The following is a 16,724-nucleotide window of genomic DNA, read 5'->3' as shown; positions in this document are numbered from 1 at the left end:
ATTTTCTGCTGGCCCGCCCCACCACCGCAGAAAGCACTGAGCTAGGCTGAAACACCTGCGCCTTACTAAAGAAAACAATCAAGAGACCATGGTTGTATGCGGCTTTATTAACTCAATTATATACTTTTATTTTTTTATATATWTTTTTACATTGTTTGCAAACTTATCTGTGACACATATTAATGCCCAAATAACATGCAAGCCCCCCCCAAAACATTCGTTGTTTTTTTTGCAAAAAATGTGGATCTCAAAACAGGTGGGGCAGAATGACGGGGCGCCACTGAATAGAGAGGATTACACATTCGGCTATAGCAACAACAAAAAAGCTTGATGGAAAATACTCAGTAGGGTCTCTACTAACCAAATATGTTCAGGCTTTTGAGGGGGACTCTCATACACATCCAGGAGCACTTCACACCCCTCTATTTAAATAGAGTTGAACATACCAGTATTTGTGTAAACTTTCAAAATAAATGCTGGTATATCTAGTTTTCCTAGATTGTTGCAATGCTGTGCAACACGTTTCACTGCACTAGAGTGCTTCAAAAATCGATTTTCCCAAAGTTTAGCATGTCTTTGCAGGGGGACTCTTATTTTGAGAGAAAAAAGTCCAGCATAATTTCCTGCTGCTAGCAGAACGGAGATGAGAAAACCTATTCAACTGTCAAGGCAATCAAAATCCTGTTTCCCATTCCGCAGCTTTCTTCATTAAATAACATATGGAATCACATAAAATGTAGCCTATTGCAAATAAAAACTATATTAATTTGATTTATACTCTTTTCTGGACTGAATGAAATGACTGTCAAATTAGTTTATATTCTATCTCTTAGTTTATATCCTAGCCTGCAGATAGTGAGACCGTCAATAGACAGGTAAACTSCGACCACTAGCGGCTGTTCAGGCTATAGCATTCTACATACAGATCACTCATGTAAATAAATATTATCAGTACCAGAAGAAAATACATCTGGATTTTGTATTTAGTTAATTAAGATCGCATGTCATCAAACATTTTCACAATCAAAATTCCTTCAGCCCATATTTCCCCATTTCAAAAATAATTTTCCATCTACGTCAGAGGTGTTAGAGATCTGGACAGCCTCGGGTGTTTGCTTGTGTGATATGTTAGTGTGGTAATTTAATCACAAAAATATTTACATCCCAAAACATCTAATCAAAATGTATAGATTGTGTCTGGTGTTATTCTCAGATTATTTGTAGGGAATCTAAAAAGATCCACCATAGCCCATAGCCCATGGCCAACCCTAACCACAGCACATATAACACACCAATAACATAATCCTCCTAACATATTGTATAAGCAAGGCCATTTTTTAAAAGCTTATCGCGGCTCAGTAGTCACAGAATAGTTCCCCATCGAGGACCACTTTGGAAAGAAGTGTTTTAATAATACTGGTAATACAGTCGWCATAAGTCAATTGCCTCGGAGTTTGCAGTGCAGGGCCCAACTGGGATGCTCACACACATTCCACATGATTGTCTTGAGATTTACCTCCCCATTCATCACATGATTCCTGATGATTAGTCAATGCCATGCCAGCTTCATATATAGACCATTGTAGAGCAGCACCGGCAGGCAGTTTGGTGTAACCCTCCTCTGTAATGTGTTCTATTCTCAGATACCCCCCGGGCTTATGTAGGGCCACACCATGGATGTGGGAGAAGAGCAAAGGCAAGTCTCTAGTTAGTGTGTAGCGTGACACAAACCCTAGCTCGGCAGGGATGTCCTTCTCCTCAGAGTACTCAAATATGGCAGTCATGTACTTGGAGATGTCTCTCCCCTTGGCTTTGGCACGGCCAAGCTCTTCTCCCATCAGGGATACTACGGCTGCAGCAGAACTTCTGCTTTCCCCCGCATCTCTCTCCGTTGGCCGCCTCTGTAGTCCCCGGGAACAGACGACCAGAACAAAGTCACTCTCCTGGATCCTCCTGCAGTGCCATCCCATGGTCCCCTCCTCTGCCAAGCTTAGAGATTCCCACAGGTCCAGAAACACCTGGCGCAACAATGCAACAGACAACAAGAAATAATAATATAATAATAATAATACAAATAATATAAGATATTATAAATAACATTTACATTTGTCCATTTAAAATGCCATTTCAACCAATAATTTTGTATTTTCTATTTATTTAACACAGACCAGGGCAGGGGTGCATTCCATTCGGTTCAAAGATTGCTTTGTTTCATAAMAATTTGAACTGAATTACAGGTTTCCCCGCAAAACAATGTGTACCATTCTTCAACAGCCTTTGAGGAACGTTTGCTCCTGTTTGGTGGGTGTGGCAAGGGGTGGCTTGATCAATATGGATGTGACCATTTGAAATCACGTCCAACATGGCATACACAAWCACTCTCTGGGCCACTATAATCACAACATTCTTCAACTGGTCGTTCAGTACAGTACCGCTTGTGTTGAATTAAACATTGCACACCGTTCTGTCGTACTGATATTCTCCTCCCTGTGTTACCTGTGTTGCCATGTGCTGCTGCAGGAAGACTGCTAGTTGCATTACCGCTCGGACATGGGCATGGCCGTCATCGCTGCTGTAGCAAATCAGTAGTCGAGGCGGAGTTAACCTGCTGGTCAGTGACACATGTTCCTCGTTCCCATTCTTGCCATGAGGTTGCTCGATTATTTCTGAAAACCACAACAAACAAACAAAAAAATCTTGTATTACCATGTTCTTGTCWGAGGAAAACGTTTGTCTGTTTGACCTGCACACGCAAAGAAAGCATTGGTATCGTTAGTGAAATGTAAAAATGCCGACCTGGATTTATCTCCATCTTCCTCCTAATCTGCCTGGGATTCTTCCAGATGACAGCCAGTAGTAACACCACTAACATGGCTGCCAGGGCAACGCCAACAGGGAGCAGCAGGGTCAGGGATGGAGTGGCAGTGGGAGGTGGGTCTGACGGGAGCAAGATAGACTATATACACTGAACCAAAATATAAACGCAACGTGCAACAATTTCAAAGATTTTACTGAGTTACAGTTCATAAGRAAATTWGTCAATGGAAGAARARTAATTAAGCCCTAATCCATGGATTTTACATGACTGGGAATACAGATATGTGTCTGTTGGTCACAGATACCTTTAAAAAAAACGGTAGTGGCGTGGATCAGAAAACCAGTCAGTATCTGGTGTGACCAACATTTGCCTCATGCATCGCAACACATTKCYTTCACATAGAGTTGRTCAGGCTGTTGATTGTGGCCTGTGGAATGTTGTCCCAATCTTCTTCAATGGGTGTGCAAAGTTSCTGGATATTGGCAGGAACTAGAACACGCTGTCGTACACATCGATCCAGAGCATCCCAMACATGCTCAAACGGTGACATGTCTGGTGAGTATGCAGGCCATGGAAGAACTGGGACATTTTCAGCTTCCAGGAATTGTGTACAGATCCTTGCGACATGGGGCTGTGCATTATCATGCTGAAACATGAGGTGATGGCGGTGGATGAATGTCACGACAATGGATTGCAGGATCTCGTTACGGTATCTCTGTGCATTCAAATTGCCATATATAAAATGCAATTGTGTTAGTTGCCCGGTACAGTTGAAACCGGGATTCATTCATGAAGAGCACACTTCTCYAACCTGCCCTGAAGAGGATGACAAGCACGCAGATGACCTTCCCTGAGACGGTTTCTGACAGTTTGTGCAGAAATTMTTTGGTTGTGCAAACCTACAGTTTCATCAGCTGTCTAGGTAACTGGTCGCAGAAGAAAAGCCAGATGTGGAGGTGCTGGGCTGGCGTGGTTACATGTGATGTGCGGTTGTGAGGCTGGTTGGACGTACCGACAAAGTCTCTAAAACGACAATGGAGGCGGCTTATGGTAGAGAAATTAACATTCAATTCTCTGGCAACAGCTCTGGTGGGCATTCCTGCAGTCAGCATGCCAATTGCACGGTCCCTCAAAACTTGAGACATCTGTGGCATTATGTTATGTGACAAAACTGCACATTTTAGAGTGGCATTTTATTGTCCCCAGCACAAGGTGCACCTGTGTAATGATCATGCTCTTTAATCAGCTTCTTGATATGGCACACCTGTCAGGTGGATGGATTATCTTGGGAAATGAGAAAAGCTCACTAACAGGGATGTAAACAAATTTGCGGCAATTTTTTTTATAGAAATAAGCTTTTCTCTGCGTATGGAACATTTCTGGGATCTTTTATTTCAGCTCATCAAACATGGGACCAACAGTTTACATACTGTGATTATATTTTTGTTCAGTATAAATAGCTGGATATGCTCTATACTGTTATACACACTACACTGTTTCTCATTTTCAGAAAGGGAGTTTTTGACATTGCCCAATTTATTTTCAAAGCCTAGGGCAGAAGGAGAAGTGTATTGTTTGTATAATATGACAAGGTGATTTATGGCCATACTTTATTATTCATTCTGCATATCATTTAGTTTTGTGCACACGTACTTAAAGAAGCAGGTGTATTAAGGSCATACCAATTGGTGTATGACAAGGAAATAAAATAAACCAATCAAAAAATCTCTCATACCTACGCTAAGTACACAGCAAAAAAAATATCTACAAGAATTTGTATAACTTGTATAAATGTTGGTCTTGATCGGAACATACCGTGCTTAATCTGCATCACTTGAACATTAAATGTTTTTCTTACAGCGTCTACCTCATCAACTGCGATCTGAGATTTAAAAAATAAAAATAAGTTTAAAAGAGGAGTGATTTATGGAAACATTGGCTGGAACTACAAGTTTTGTTTGTATAGAGTACGAGTTGTGTCACATTTGCAATGACTCACCTCACATGTGTAGTTGAACCCTACCATCAGACCCTGGAGATGATAACTGTAGTGAGTTCTGTTTCTTGTGGAATTCTAAAGAAAGTAACAATAGAAAGGTAGAAATCATTAAACACGGCAGACTAATAATGACAGTAAAATCCTTCTCCACGTAGACATGTAAAAGAGTCGATCACACGCTCTCACTCACAGGTGTAATGATGTATCTCTTCAGGCCACCTCCTCCCCGCCGCCCCTCTCCATAACATAATGAGAAGTAGCGGTCGATTCCAAAATGTGTGGGAGCAAGGTTGAATGTCACAATAACGTCATCCTCTTCCTGCTGGACTTCTATATGTTTTGGGTACCAATCTATAACAGAAAACAGAAAAACATTTACAAACAACATGAACCAATGCCGAACAGAGAACGTTTCATAAGATTGTAAACATTTAAAACGTAGCAAAGTTTTATTTCTCACCTTTCTTGCAATGTTCAAGTCCGTTTTTCTCTGGGCATGCTGCAAAACAGCAAGGGAATTCACACATTATATACAATAGATTAGCTTTTTTTWTTTTTTATGGTTGATTTATTTATTTATTATAGTTGATTGTAAATTTACAAAATAAAAAACATTTGTCATAGATGAAGCCAACAGTGTTAGTGAACAATGTTCTTGTGTTCCATTGATGTGGTACTGAATATTGAGAAGGACAATTTACTGCGTGTGGAGAACATTGTGCTGTGATAGAATTTATCCCACAACTCAGGAACTGGCAGGGCCATCACAGTGACAGCATACTGGGTCCCCAGGGTTAGACGGGAGAAGGTGTCTGACTGGTACACCTACAACACCCAATAAACATCATTAGACGTTGTGGGAATCCTGACAAGACAAAACCCTGCTTTACTGGTCCAATAACGTATATCATTCCTACTTTAAACAGTTTCACTTTACAGTAGCTTTCCTTTCACTACCTTTCAGTGAAAAATAGTATAAAAGTTCTGTAAGAACCTGGTATTAATGTTGTACTGGGTTTTATCCACCTTGTCATAGATGTGTTTCCAACAAAGATTCTGACCAATTTCGGGGGAATGGTGTCATGTTAGCAAAGTGTCCTACCGTTTTGGCATGTGAGGCAGAGAGAGAAATATTGATTTGAAAAAGAAAAAGCTGACAGGCCATATGAGATCCTCCCAAGGCCTGAAGGGAGACCTGGAACCCTCTGAGGAAGGAGATCCCTGGAACAAACACAGGGACAAGGCCAGTAAAGAGTGAGTGAGTTAACATACACAGGAATGCATGGTAATACTATTCATTAACATGAATGTCATTTTTATGGCAATACACGATGACAGTCACCATTATTACTTTATATTTGATTGGTACCATCTAGGCCTGTACCTTATCATTCTATTAATTCATATTCCATTTGAGTGACATCACAACCACATTATAAATGACCACTACATTGGATCTACAGACGATTGATTATTACAGGAAAATGTTTGTATCTTATGTTTGCCCTTACCAAACTGGCTGGGTTGCCAGGAGACAACGATAGTGTCATATTTAGTGTTCTCATCAGCTACGAACTCTACAGTCACATCGTGTGGAGCATGGACATAATGCTGGCACACATCAGAGCTCTGTCCACCCAGAAAGACCAAACATGGCCACGGAACACAACCTGGGGGAAATTGATGATGATAATAATAATAATAGCAATGATTAACATGGAACACAAAAGCAGTGTTTATTATACAGTGAGATATAGATATACACACACACAGTGCATTTGAAAAATTCAGACCACTTGACTAACTCTACCTACATGTACATATTACCTCAATTACCTCGACTAACCGGTGCCCCCGCACATTGACTCTGTACCGGTATCCCCCGTATATAGTCTCCACATTGACTCTGTACCGGTATCCCCCGTATATAGCCTTGGTACTGTTATTTTACTGCTGCTCTTTAATTATTTGTTACTTTTATTTTTTAACTCAGCTATTTCTTTACTTAACACTTAACACACTTTTCTTAAAACTGCATTGTTGGTTAAGGGCTTGTAAGTAAGCATTTCACTGTAAGGTCAATAGTCATTCACAACATTAACAATGTCTACACTGTATTTCTGATCAATTTGATGKTATTTTAATRCTTTTCYTTCAAAAACAAGGACATTTCTAAGTGACCCCAAACTTTTGAACGGTAGTGTTAGTATTCAGACCCTTTACTCTGTACTTTGTTGAAGCACCTTTGGCAGAGATTACAGCCTCGAGTCTTCTTGGGTGTGACGCTACAAGCTTGGCACACCTGTATTTGGGGAGTTTCTCACATTCTTCTCTGCAGATCCTCTCAAGCTCTGTCAGGTTGGATGGGGAGTGTTGCTGCACAGCTGTTTTCAGGTCTCTCCAGAGATGTTCGATTGGTTCCTTGAGTGGCTTGAGAGACCTGTCCCGAAGCCACTTCTGCATTGTCTTGGTTGTGTGCTTAGGGTYGTTGTCCTGGCATTCAGGCCAAAGAGTTCAATCTTGGATTCATCAGACCAGAGAATCTTGTTTCTCATTGTCTGAGAGTCCTTAGGTGCCTTTTGGCAAACTCCAAGCGGGCTGTCATGTGCCTTTTACTGAGKAGTGGCTTCCATCTGGCCACTCTACCATAAAGGCCTGATTGGTGGAGTGCTGCCGAGATGGTTGTCCTTCTGGAAGGTTCTCCCATCTCCACAGAGGAACTCTGGAGCTCTGTCAGAGTGACCATCGAGTTCTTGGTCACCTCCCTGACCAAGGCCCTTCTCCCCCGATTGCTCAGTTTGGCTGGGCGGCTCTAGGAAGAGTCTTGGTGGTTCCAAACCTCTTCCATTTAATAATGATGGAGGCCACTGTGTTCTTGGGGACCTTCAATGCTGCAGAAATGTTTGGTACCCTTCCCCAGACCTGTGCCTCGACACAATCCTGTCTCGGAGCTCTACGAACAATTCCCGCGACCTCATGACTTGCTCTGACATGCACTGTCAACTGTGGGATCCTATACTGAGAGGTGTGTGTCTTTCCAAATCATGTCCAATCAATTGAATTTACCACAGGTGCACTCCAATCAAGTTGTAGAAACATCTCAAGGATGATCAATGGAAACAGGATGCATCTGAGCTATATTTCGAGTCTCATAGCAAAGGGTCTGAATACTTATGTAAATAAGGTATTTCAGTTTTTAATACATTTGCAAACATTTCTAAAAACCTTTTTTCGCTTTGTCATTACRGGGTATTGTGTGTAGATTAACGATGAAAAACATTTATTTAATACATTTAAAAAAAAGTGTAACAAAAAAATGTAACAAAATGTGGAAAAAGAGAAGGGGTCTGACTACCTTCTGAATGTACTGTATACACTGAGTATACAAAACATTAATAACACCTGCTCTTTCCATGACAGACTGATCAGGTGAATCCAACTGAAAGCTATGATCTCTTATTGATGTCACCTGTTAAATACACTTCAAATCAGTGTAGATGAAGGGGAGACAGGTTACAAAACTATTTTTAAACCTTGAAACAATTTAGACATTAATTTTGTGTGTGCCGCTCAGAGGATGAATGAGAAAGATACAAAAAATATGAGTGCCTTTCAAAAGGGGTATGGTAGTAGGTGCCAGACACAACGGTTTGTGTCAAGAACTGTAATGCTGCTGAGTTTTTCACGCTCAACCGTTTCCTGTGTGTGTCAAGAATTGTCCACCACCCAAAGGACATCCAGCCAACTTGACACAACTGTGGGGGCATGATATGTATGCCTCTAACTTTCTCACTCATCATTATTATTATTCACAATTCATTCATGTTTATCTGAAATCATGGTAGCATCTACATTAATGATTACAGCTGTGAGTCTTTTTGGGTAAGTCTCTAAGAGCTTTGCACACCTGGTTTGTCCAATCTTTTWAAAACTTATTCAAGCGCTGTYAAGTTGTTGATAATTGCTAGACAGCCATTTTCAAGTGTTGCCATAGATTTTCAAGCAGATTTAAGTCAAAACTGTAACTAGGCCACTCAGGAACATTYCATGTCATCTTGGAAAGCMACTCCAGTGTAGATTTGACCTTGTGTGTTTTAGGTTATTGTCCTGCTGAAAGGTGAATTTGTCTCTCATTGACTGTTGGAAAGCAGACTGAATCAGGTTTTCCTCTAGGATTTTGTCTGTGCTTATAGCTGTATTCTGGTTCTTTTTAATTCTCTAAAACTCCCTAGTCCTTGCCGATGGCCAGTGTAACATAACATGATGCAGCCACCACCCTGTTTGAAAATATCAGGAGAGGTATTCATTGATGTGTTGTGTTATATTTGCGGCAAACATAACACTTTGTATTCAGGGCAAAAAGTTAATTTCTTAGCCAAATGTTTTGCATTATTACTTAAGTGCCTTTTTGCAAACAGGATGCATGTTTTTTTTATTCTGAACAGGCTTCCTTATTTTCACTCTGTCATTTAGGTTAGTTTTGAAGAGTAACTACAATGTTGTTGATACATCCTAAGTTCTCATATCACAAGCATTAAACTATGTAACGTGTTTAAAATCACCWTTGACTTAATGGTGATATCCCTGAGCAGTTTCCTTCCTCTCTGGCAACTGAGTGAGGAAGGACGCCTATATCTTTGTAGTGACTGGATGTATCRATACACCATCACCAAAGCCTAATTTATAACTTCACCATGATAAAAGAGATATTAAGCATCTGCTTTTTTTTTTTTTTTACCCATCTACCAATCAGTGCCCTTCTTTGAGAGGCATTGGAAAACCTCCCCGGTCTTTGTGGTTGAATCTGTGCTTGATATTCACTACTCGATTGCGGGACCTTACAGGTAAATGTGTGTGTGTGGGGTACAAAGATGGGGTAGTCATTCAAAATTAATGTTTACCACTATTATTGAACACGGAATGAGTCTATGCAACATATTATTAAGCGATTTGAACACATTTTTACTCTTGAACTTATTTAGGCTTGCCACAACAAAAGGTTTGAATATTTGACTCAAGTTTTTATTAATTTCTCAAAAATGTTCCACTTTGACATTATGGGGTATTGTGTGTAGATCAGTGACACAAAATCTCAATTTAATCTATTTTAAATTCAGGCTGTAACAACAACATGTGGAAAGAAGGTGTGAATAATTTCTGTAGGATGAGAACCTGTTTAGTCAGTCCAGTCTGAAACACACTTACTTCCAAATGCCTCGACAGAGGGAATGCCTAGGGTTCTTCCRACATCTTCTCTGCTGATTCTGCAGTATTCACATCCTGCACCCCCCTAAGATGGTGCGTGAGAGGACAGGGTATGCATAAAGGACTTGTATGTGACACAGTGAATAGGTAAACACAGTGGTGGAGGAGAGGAGGAGCCCAAGGTTCTCATCCTTTCCTTTTGGCTGTGTACTCAGGAGTCATTGCTAGTCTAAGAGACAACACACAGCTGGAGAAAATGAGAGAAAACAGAAACAACCAGAGAGCCCAGGCTCTCACTTGTCAGGTGGGTAGTATACTAGGTAGATTAATTAAAGGCCTCCCATCTTGCCTACTACCTTTGCATGCATGGCTGTAAATCACTTTGGATAAAAGCATCTGCTTAATGGCATATATCACTTCCTAAGTCAGATGGGAGATATGTACATACTGTACTAGGGCAAAACTTCACACGGTCAATCACTGTACTACTTTAAATCTACTCTACAGTGACTATGTACTGGGATTAATAATTTTGTACTTCTGTAATCCACTTAAAGATGTTGTCCTTAATTTAGCCCATTTTTTTTATCCTGCATGTCACAGGCCTTCGCTGGTCAGTTACCTTTGTAATATTTTAGATTATTTACTTTTTTTTTTTACCAGAAAATGTATATTATGCATGTAGTAAACAGGACATATCAGGTTTGTCAAGAACTCTTGACAACACGATTTGTAAAATAAGTGTATAGCGGCAGAAAACAAAGCATTTTACCTTTCAGTATTCCTCATCTGAGGTGCAGGAAATTTTGCAGCTGGCAGATTATTTCCTCAAATCAAATCAACTTTGTTGGTACAAGTCAGTCTACTGGTTAGAGCGTTGGGCCAGTAACTGAAAGGTGACAAGCTAAAAATCTGTCGTTCTGCCCCTGAGCAAGGCAGTTAACCCACTGTTCCCCGAAAATGTGGATGTCGATTATGACAGCCCCCCTCACCTCTCTGATTCAGAGAGGTTGGGTTAAATGCGGAGGACACATTTCAGTTGAATACATTCATCTGTACAACTGACTAGGTATCCCCCTTTCCTAATAACCCAGTCTGATTCCTACCCTTCGGTGTTCAACAATAGCAGTGAAAATTAGCCAAACATTTTGTGAACGATATAGAAAGTCAGGTAGTGGCAGAGGCTTAATTACTATGTGTGGAGGCTCACCTGCAGGACACATTCCAGACTGCAGTCCTGTGGTGAGATGGCTGTTAGGTCCTCCTGGGCCCAGAGGTACTGACTCAGAGTCAGGACCTGGAGCAAAACGAGCTTGGATCTCCGCATGCTGCTAAAGCACACATAGCAGTGCCCAAAAGCAAAGCACTTGGACTCAAACATCTCCCAATCGGACTGTATATCCGTTTTCTGTGACACAATAGGCGTTGTCTGGTCCTTGTATGTACAGCATGAAGAACGCTATGAAGTTTCGACACATCAGGGTGAGTGCGTGAGAGAGAGAGTGAAAGAGACAAGGGTGTGGTATCTTGAAACTAAAGGGCAAAGAAAACACAGGCAGCTCAACCTACAACTTTGAACTGTTTTGTTTTTAAATTATCTCCAAGAGCCAACCAAACCATATTCTCATTCATGACACTTAAAAACAACAGACAAGGACAAATTAAAATCATTTTTTTWAATAATATAAAAAAATCAAGTTGATATAATCTAATTTATATCAACACAGTGGACAGCATCCAACTGTAGGTTTATTTGTATTTWAAAAAAAATAATAGGATCACATATTTTCATAGGAATTGAAATGGGAATATTTCTTCAACAGAACTGTTATGTTATTGGTAAAGAGATCACTATGGTTTCATGATTTAGGCAACAACACTTTGGGGAATTTAAATAAACAGGTAGAGGAGTAACAATGAAGAGTAACCTAATGTTTTAAAGTTAATGAAATGTATTMATCTGAAAGGAGAATGCATCTGACAATACATTAATAGTAAAACATGAAAATAAAATCTGGGTCCAGAATGATCCTGAAGGCAATATTTTCACCGGATCTGAAAAACAAGAAATTACTGCACGCTTTACAATCAACCTCCCAACCTCATATCCATTTTTTTTTTTTTTACCTAATAACACAATTTTCACTACAATGATTAAATTATTAATAGGCCTATTTTCAAGTTGCCTCAGATAGTTCATAAAACATGTCAGAAATGGCTAACAACTGAAAGTGAACAGGCCCATGCATGCAGCACTTTAAAAACRGACACCCATTCGTCGTCATGTGGAGCATACCTATGAAACAATCCTGATGTCGTGGTTTGAAGACGGCTATAAATCATGAGCCACTAGGCATGATAATAATCTATCTAGCAATTGATGCAACATTCTTTTTAATCATTCATTTGGGCGTGTGAGAAAACGAGAGACAAAACAGAAACAGCCAGAGAGCCGTAAATAATAAAAAACCTACTATAACAATCACATACAGTGCTGTGAAAAAGTATTTGCCCCCTTCCTGATTTCTTTGCACATTTGTCACACTTAAATGTTTCAGATCATCAAACACATTTTTATATTACACCAAGATAACTGCATTTTGTGTTTACTTGGGTTAAGTGATCATTTTAATTATTAAGGGAAAAAAGCTATCCGAACCTTCATGGCCCTATGTGACAAAGTAATTGCCCCCCCCTTGTTAAATCATGAATTTACTGTGGTTAATCACATTTTTTKGGGAAAGCTGAGTTCAATTTCACCAGCCACACTCAGGCCTGATTACTGCCAGACCTGTTGAATCAAGAAATCACTTAAATAGAACCTGTCTGACAAAGTGAAGTAGGCCAAAAGATCTCAAAAAGCAAGACATCATGCCGCGATCCAARGAAATTCAGGAACAGATGAGAAACAAAGTAATTGACATCTATCAGTCTGGAAAGGGYTACAAAGCCATTTCTAAAGCTTTGGGACTCYAGCGAACCACKGTGAGAGCCATTATYCACAAATGGAGAACATTTGGAACAGTGGTGAACCTTCCCAGGAGTGGCCGGCCTACCAAAATTACCCCAAGAGCGCAGCGACGACTCATCCAAGAGGTCACAAAAGAACCCACAACAACATCTAAAGAACTGCAGGCCTCACTTGCCTCAGTTAAGGTCAGTGTTCATGACTCAACCAGAAGAAAGAGACTGGGCAAAAATGGCATCCATGGCAGAGTTCCAAGGCGAAAACCACTGCTGACCAAAAAGAACATAAAGGCTCGTCTCACTTTTGGCAAAAAAAACCATCTTGATGATCCCCAAGACTTTTGGGAAAATATTCTGTGGACTGACGAGACAAAAGTTGAACTTCTTGGAAGGTGTGCGTCCCGTTACATCTGGCGTGAAAGTAACACAGCATTTCAGAAAAAGAACATCATACCAACAGTCCAATATGGTGGTGGTAGTGATGGTGGTGGTAGTGTGATGGTCTGGGGCTGCTTTGCCGCTTCAGGACCTGGACGACTTGCTGTGACTGATGGAACCATGAATTCTGCTCTCTACCAAAAGATCCTGAAGGAGAATGTCCGGCCATCAGTTCGTGACCTCAAGCTGAAGCACACTTGGGTTCTGCAGCAGGACAATGGTCCAAAACACACCAGCAAGTCCACCTCTGAATGGCTTTTAAAAAAAAATGAAGGTTTTGGAGTGGCCTAGTCAAAGTCCGGACTTGAATCCGATTGAGATGCTGTGGCGTGACCTTAAAGGCGGTTCATGCTCGAAAACCCTCCAATGTGGCTGAATTAAAACAATTCTGCAATGAAGAGTGGGCCAAAAGTCTTCCACAGYGATGTGAAAGACTCAYTGCCAGTTATCGCAAAYGCTTWATTGCAGTTGTTGCTGCTGAGGGTGGCACAACCAGTTATTAGGTTTAGGGGGCAATTACTTTTTCACATAGGGCCATGAAGGTTCGGATAGCTTTTTTCCCTTAATAAATAAAATCATCACTTAAACTGCATTTTGTGTTTACTTGGGTTATCTTTGTGTAATATTTAAATTTGTTTGATGATCTGAAACATTTAAGTGTGACAAATGTGCAAAAAAATAARAAATCAGGAAGGGGGCAAATWCTTTTTCACAKCACTGTAGCTTGATAAAACTAAGAAAGCAATCATAATATTCCTACGTAGATATTGCCAGTGTTTTAAGGTTAGAGACATACTACTCACGGTGTATTTGTCCCATTTCTTCTCYGGGGTCGTAGGTCTCCCAGCGACTAGCAGGGAAGATGTGCTTGTTCTTCTCATACCAGCTCCTCAGCACCACTTTACCTGTGTGAGACTACGACATACCAAGGAGGCTCACCAGTGTTAAAGCTGCACTGACAAATACATTTGATTCGAAAAGGTAACAAAAACGCATTTGAATAGTATATTAATTGTGATTAAACAAATACAGATCTCCTGACCTCTGTCTTTTTCAACGGTGGCGTCATTCACCAGCCGAATGTTATTGTGGACATCGAAGCTGAAGAGTGGACCTACGGTAGAATAAAGTTGAACTTACATATTTCAATATACTGCACATTTTAGTTTGTTTTTGCCTCAAGCTTTCATCACAATGAAGTCATAGAAACTGTGATGCTAAAAGAAAAACAGAGCGATAATTAACTGCGACGTAAGAGAACACACAGAGCGATAATTAACTGCGACGTAAGAGAACACACAGAGCGATAATAACTGCGACGTAAGAAACACACAGAGCGAAATAATGAACTGCGACGTAAGAGAACACACAGAGCGATAATTAACTGCGACGTAAGAGAAAAAAAGAGTGATAATTAGCTTCCGACGTAAGAGAAAACAGAGCATAATTAACTGGCGACATACAAGAAAAACAGAGAGATAATTTTTCAATTTAAGATCAGGGAGATCTGTAAATCTATCAAGGAATAACCAGTCCAGCAGCACTCACATGTGGGATGATCAAATCCTCTTTGATGTACAGTTGAAGTCGGAAGTTTACATACACTTAGGTTTAAGTCATTAAAGCTCGTTTTTCAACCACTCCACAAATGTCTTGTAACAACTATAGTTTTGGCAAGTCGGTGCATGACACAAGTAATTTTCCAACAATTGTTTACAGACAATTATTTCACTTATAATTCACTGTATCACAATTCCCGTGGGTCAGAAGTTTACATACACTAAGTTGACTGTGCCTTTAAACAGCTTGGAAAATTCCAGAAAATTAGGTCATGGCTTTAGAAGCTTCTGATAGGCTAATTGACATAATTTGAGTCAATTGGAGGTGTACCTGTGGATGTATTTCAAGGCCTACCTTCAAACTAGTGCCTCTTTGCTTGACATATTGGGAAAATCAAAAGAAATCGCCAAACCTCAGAAAAAATATTGTAGACCTCCACAAGTCTGGTTCATCCTTGGGAGCAATTTCCAAACGCCTGAAGGTACCACGTTCATCTGTACAGACAATAATCCGCAAGTATAAACACAAGTGCAAATCAATCTCAGAACAACAGCAAAGGACCTTGTGAAGATGCTGGAGGAAACAGGTCAAAAGTATCTATATCCACAGTAAAACAAGTCCTATATCGACATAACCTGAAAGGCCGCTCAGCAAGGAAGTGGCTTCCACTGCTCCAAAACCGCCATAAAACAGACAGAATACGGTTTGCAACTGCACATGGGGACAAAGATCATACTTTTTGGAGAAATGTCCTCTGGTCTGAAGAAACTAAAATAGAACTGTTTGGCCATAACGACCATTGTTATGTTTGGAGGGAAAAGGGGGAKGGTTGCAAGCCGAAGAACAGCATCCCAACCGCGAAGCACGGGGGTGGCAGCATCATGTTGTGGGGGTGTTCAAGACATCAAAGTTAAAGCTTGGTTGCAAATGGGTCTTCCAAATGGACAATGACCCAAAGCATACTTCCAAAATTGTGGCAAMATGGCTTAAGGACAAAAAAGTCAAGGTACTGGARATGCCATCACAAAGCCCTGACTTCAATCACATAGAACATTTGTGGGCAGAACTGAAAAAGTGTGTGTGAGCAAGGAKGCCTACAAACCTGAYTCAGTTACACCAGCTCTGTCAGGAGGAATGGGCCAAGATTCACCCAACTTATTGTGGGAAGCTTGTGGAAGGCTACACAAAATGCTTGAACCAAGTTAAACAMCTTAAAGGCAATGCTACCAAATACTAATTGAGTGCATGTAAACTTCTGACCCACTGGGAATGTGATGAAAGAAATAAAAGCTGAAATAGATCACTTTACTATTATTCTGACATTTCACATGATTAAAATAAAGTGGTGATCCTAACTGACCTAAGAAATACAATTTGTCTGTGGCATTTAGCTACTTTTTTTCTGATTCAAAGATATCCTCATGGCTTAGTACAAAGCGTAACGTAAACTCACCATTCCGTACAAATGTGCGCAACCGCAACATTCAAACGAGGCTACAAAGAAATCTAATGGGACTGTAGCGACTGGTGTTGACTTCGGAAGTGGTGAGTGGAGTGTCGGGAGTGTGAACTAGGTTTCTATTCAAGCGTTGATCGTTCATTTCTAGCGAGAAATGTGTTAAAGCTGCGTGTAAGCAGCTCCACACTCGCGGTGTAAGCGGATAATCAACTCTGTTTTCTGGGAAATAATGCAACTCTGTGGAAGGTTGGTGCCACAATGAGCCCGATATTTCCATA

General features: G+C 40.4%; 1 protein-coding gene across 1 annotated transcript; it reads right to left on the bottom strand.

The window, feature by feature from the left end:
- Window positions 1-106: 106 nt before the first annotated feature.
- Window positions 107-11,569, bottom strand: si:ch211-207e14.4 (interleukin-17 receptor D). Its single transcript, XM_024005916.2, has 12 exons — window positions 11,233-11,569; window positions 10,023-10,107; window positions 6,329-6,487; window positions 5,920-6,038; window positions 5,519-5,642; window positions 5,278-5,316; window positions 5,008-5,168; window positions 4,818-4,892; window positions 4,634-4,700; window positions 2,797-2,937; window positions 2,497-2,666; window positions 107-2,018 (listed from the first exon to the last, which is right to left on the bottom strand). The coding sequence occupies exons 1-12, from the start codon at window positions 11,401-11,403 to the stop codon at window positions 1,482-1,484; spliced, it is 1,848 nt and encodes a 615-aa protein (XP_023861684.1). The 5' UTR covers window positions 11,404-11,569; the 3' UTR covers window positions 107-1,481.
- Window positions 11,570-16,724: the final 5,155 nt, after the last annotated feature.

The sequence above is a fragment of the Salvelinus sp. IW2-2015 genome, linkage group LG17 (assembly GCF_002910315.2).
Source record: "Salvelinus sp. IW2-2015 linkage group LG17, ASM291031v2, whole genome shotgun sequence".
NCBI lineage: Eukaryota > Metazoa > Chordata > Actinopteri > Salmoniformes > Salmonidae > Salvelinus > Salvelinus sp. IW2-2015.
Note: the sequence above shows the minus strand (reverse complement) of the source record. Positions and strands in the feature narration are given on the sequence as shown.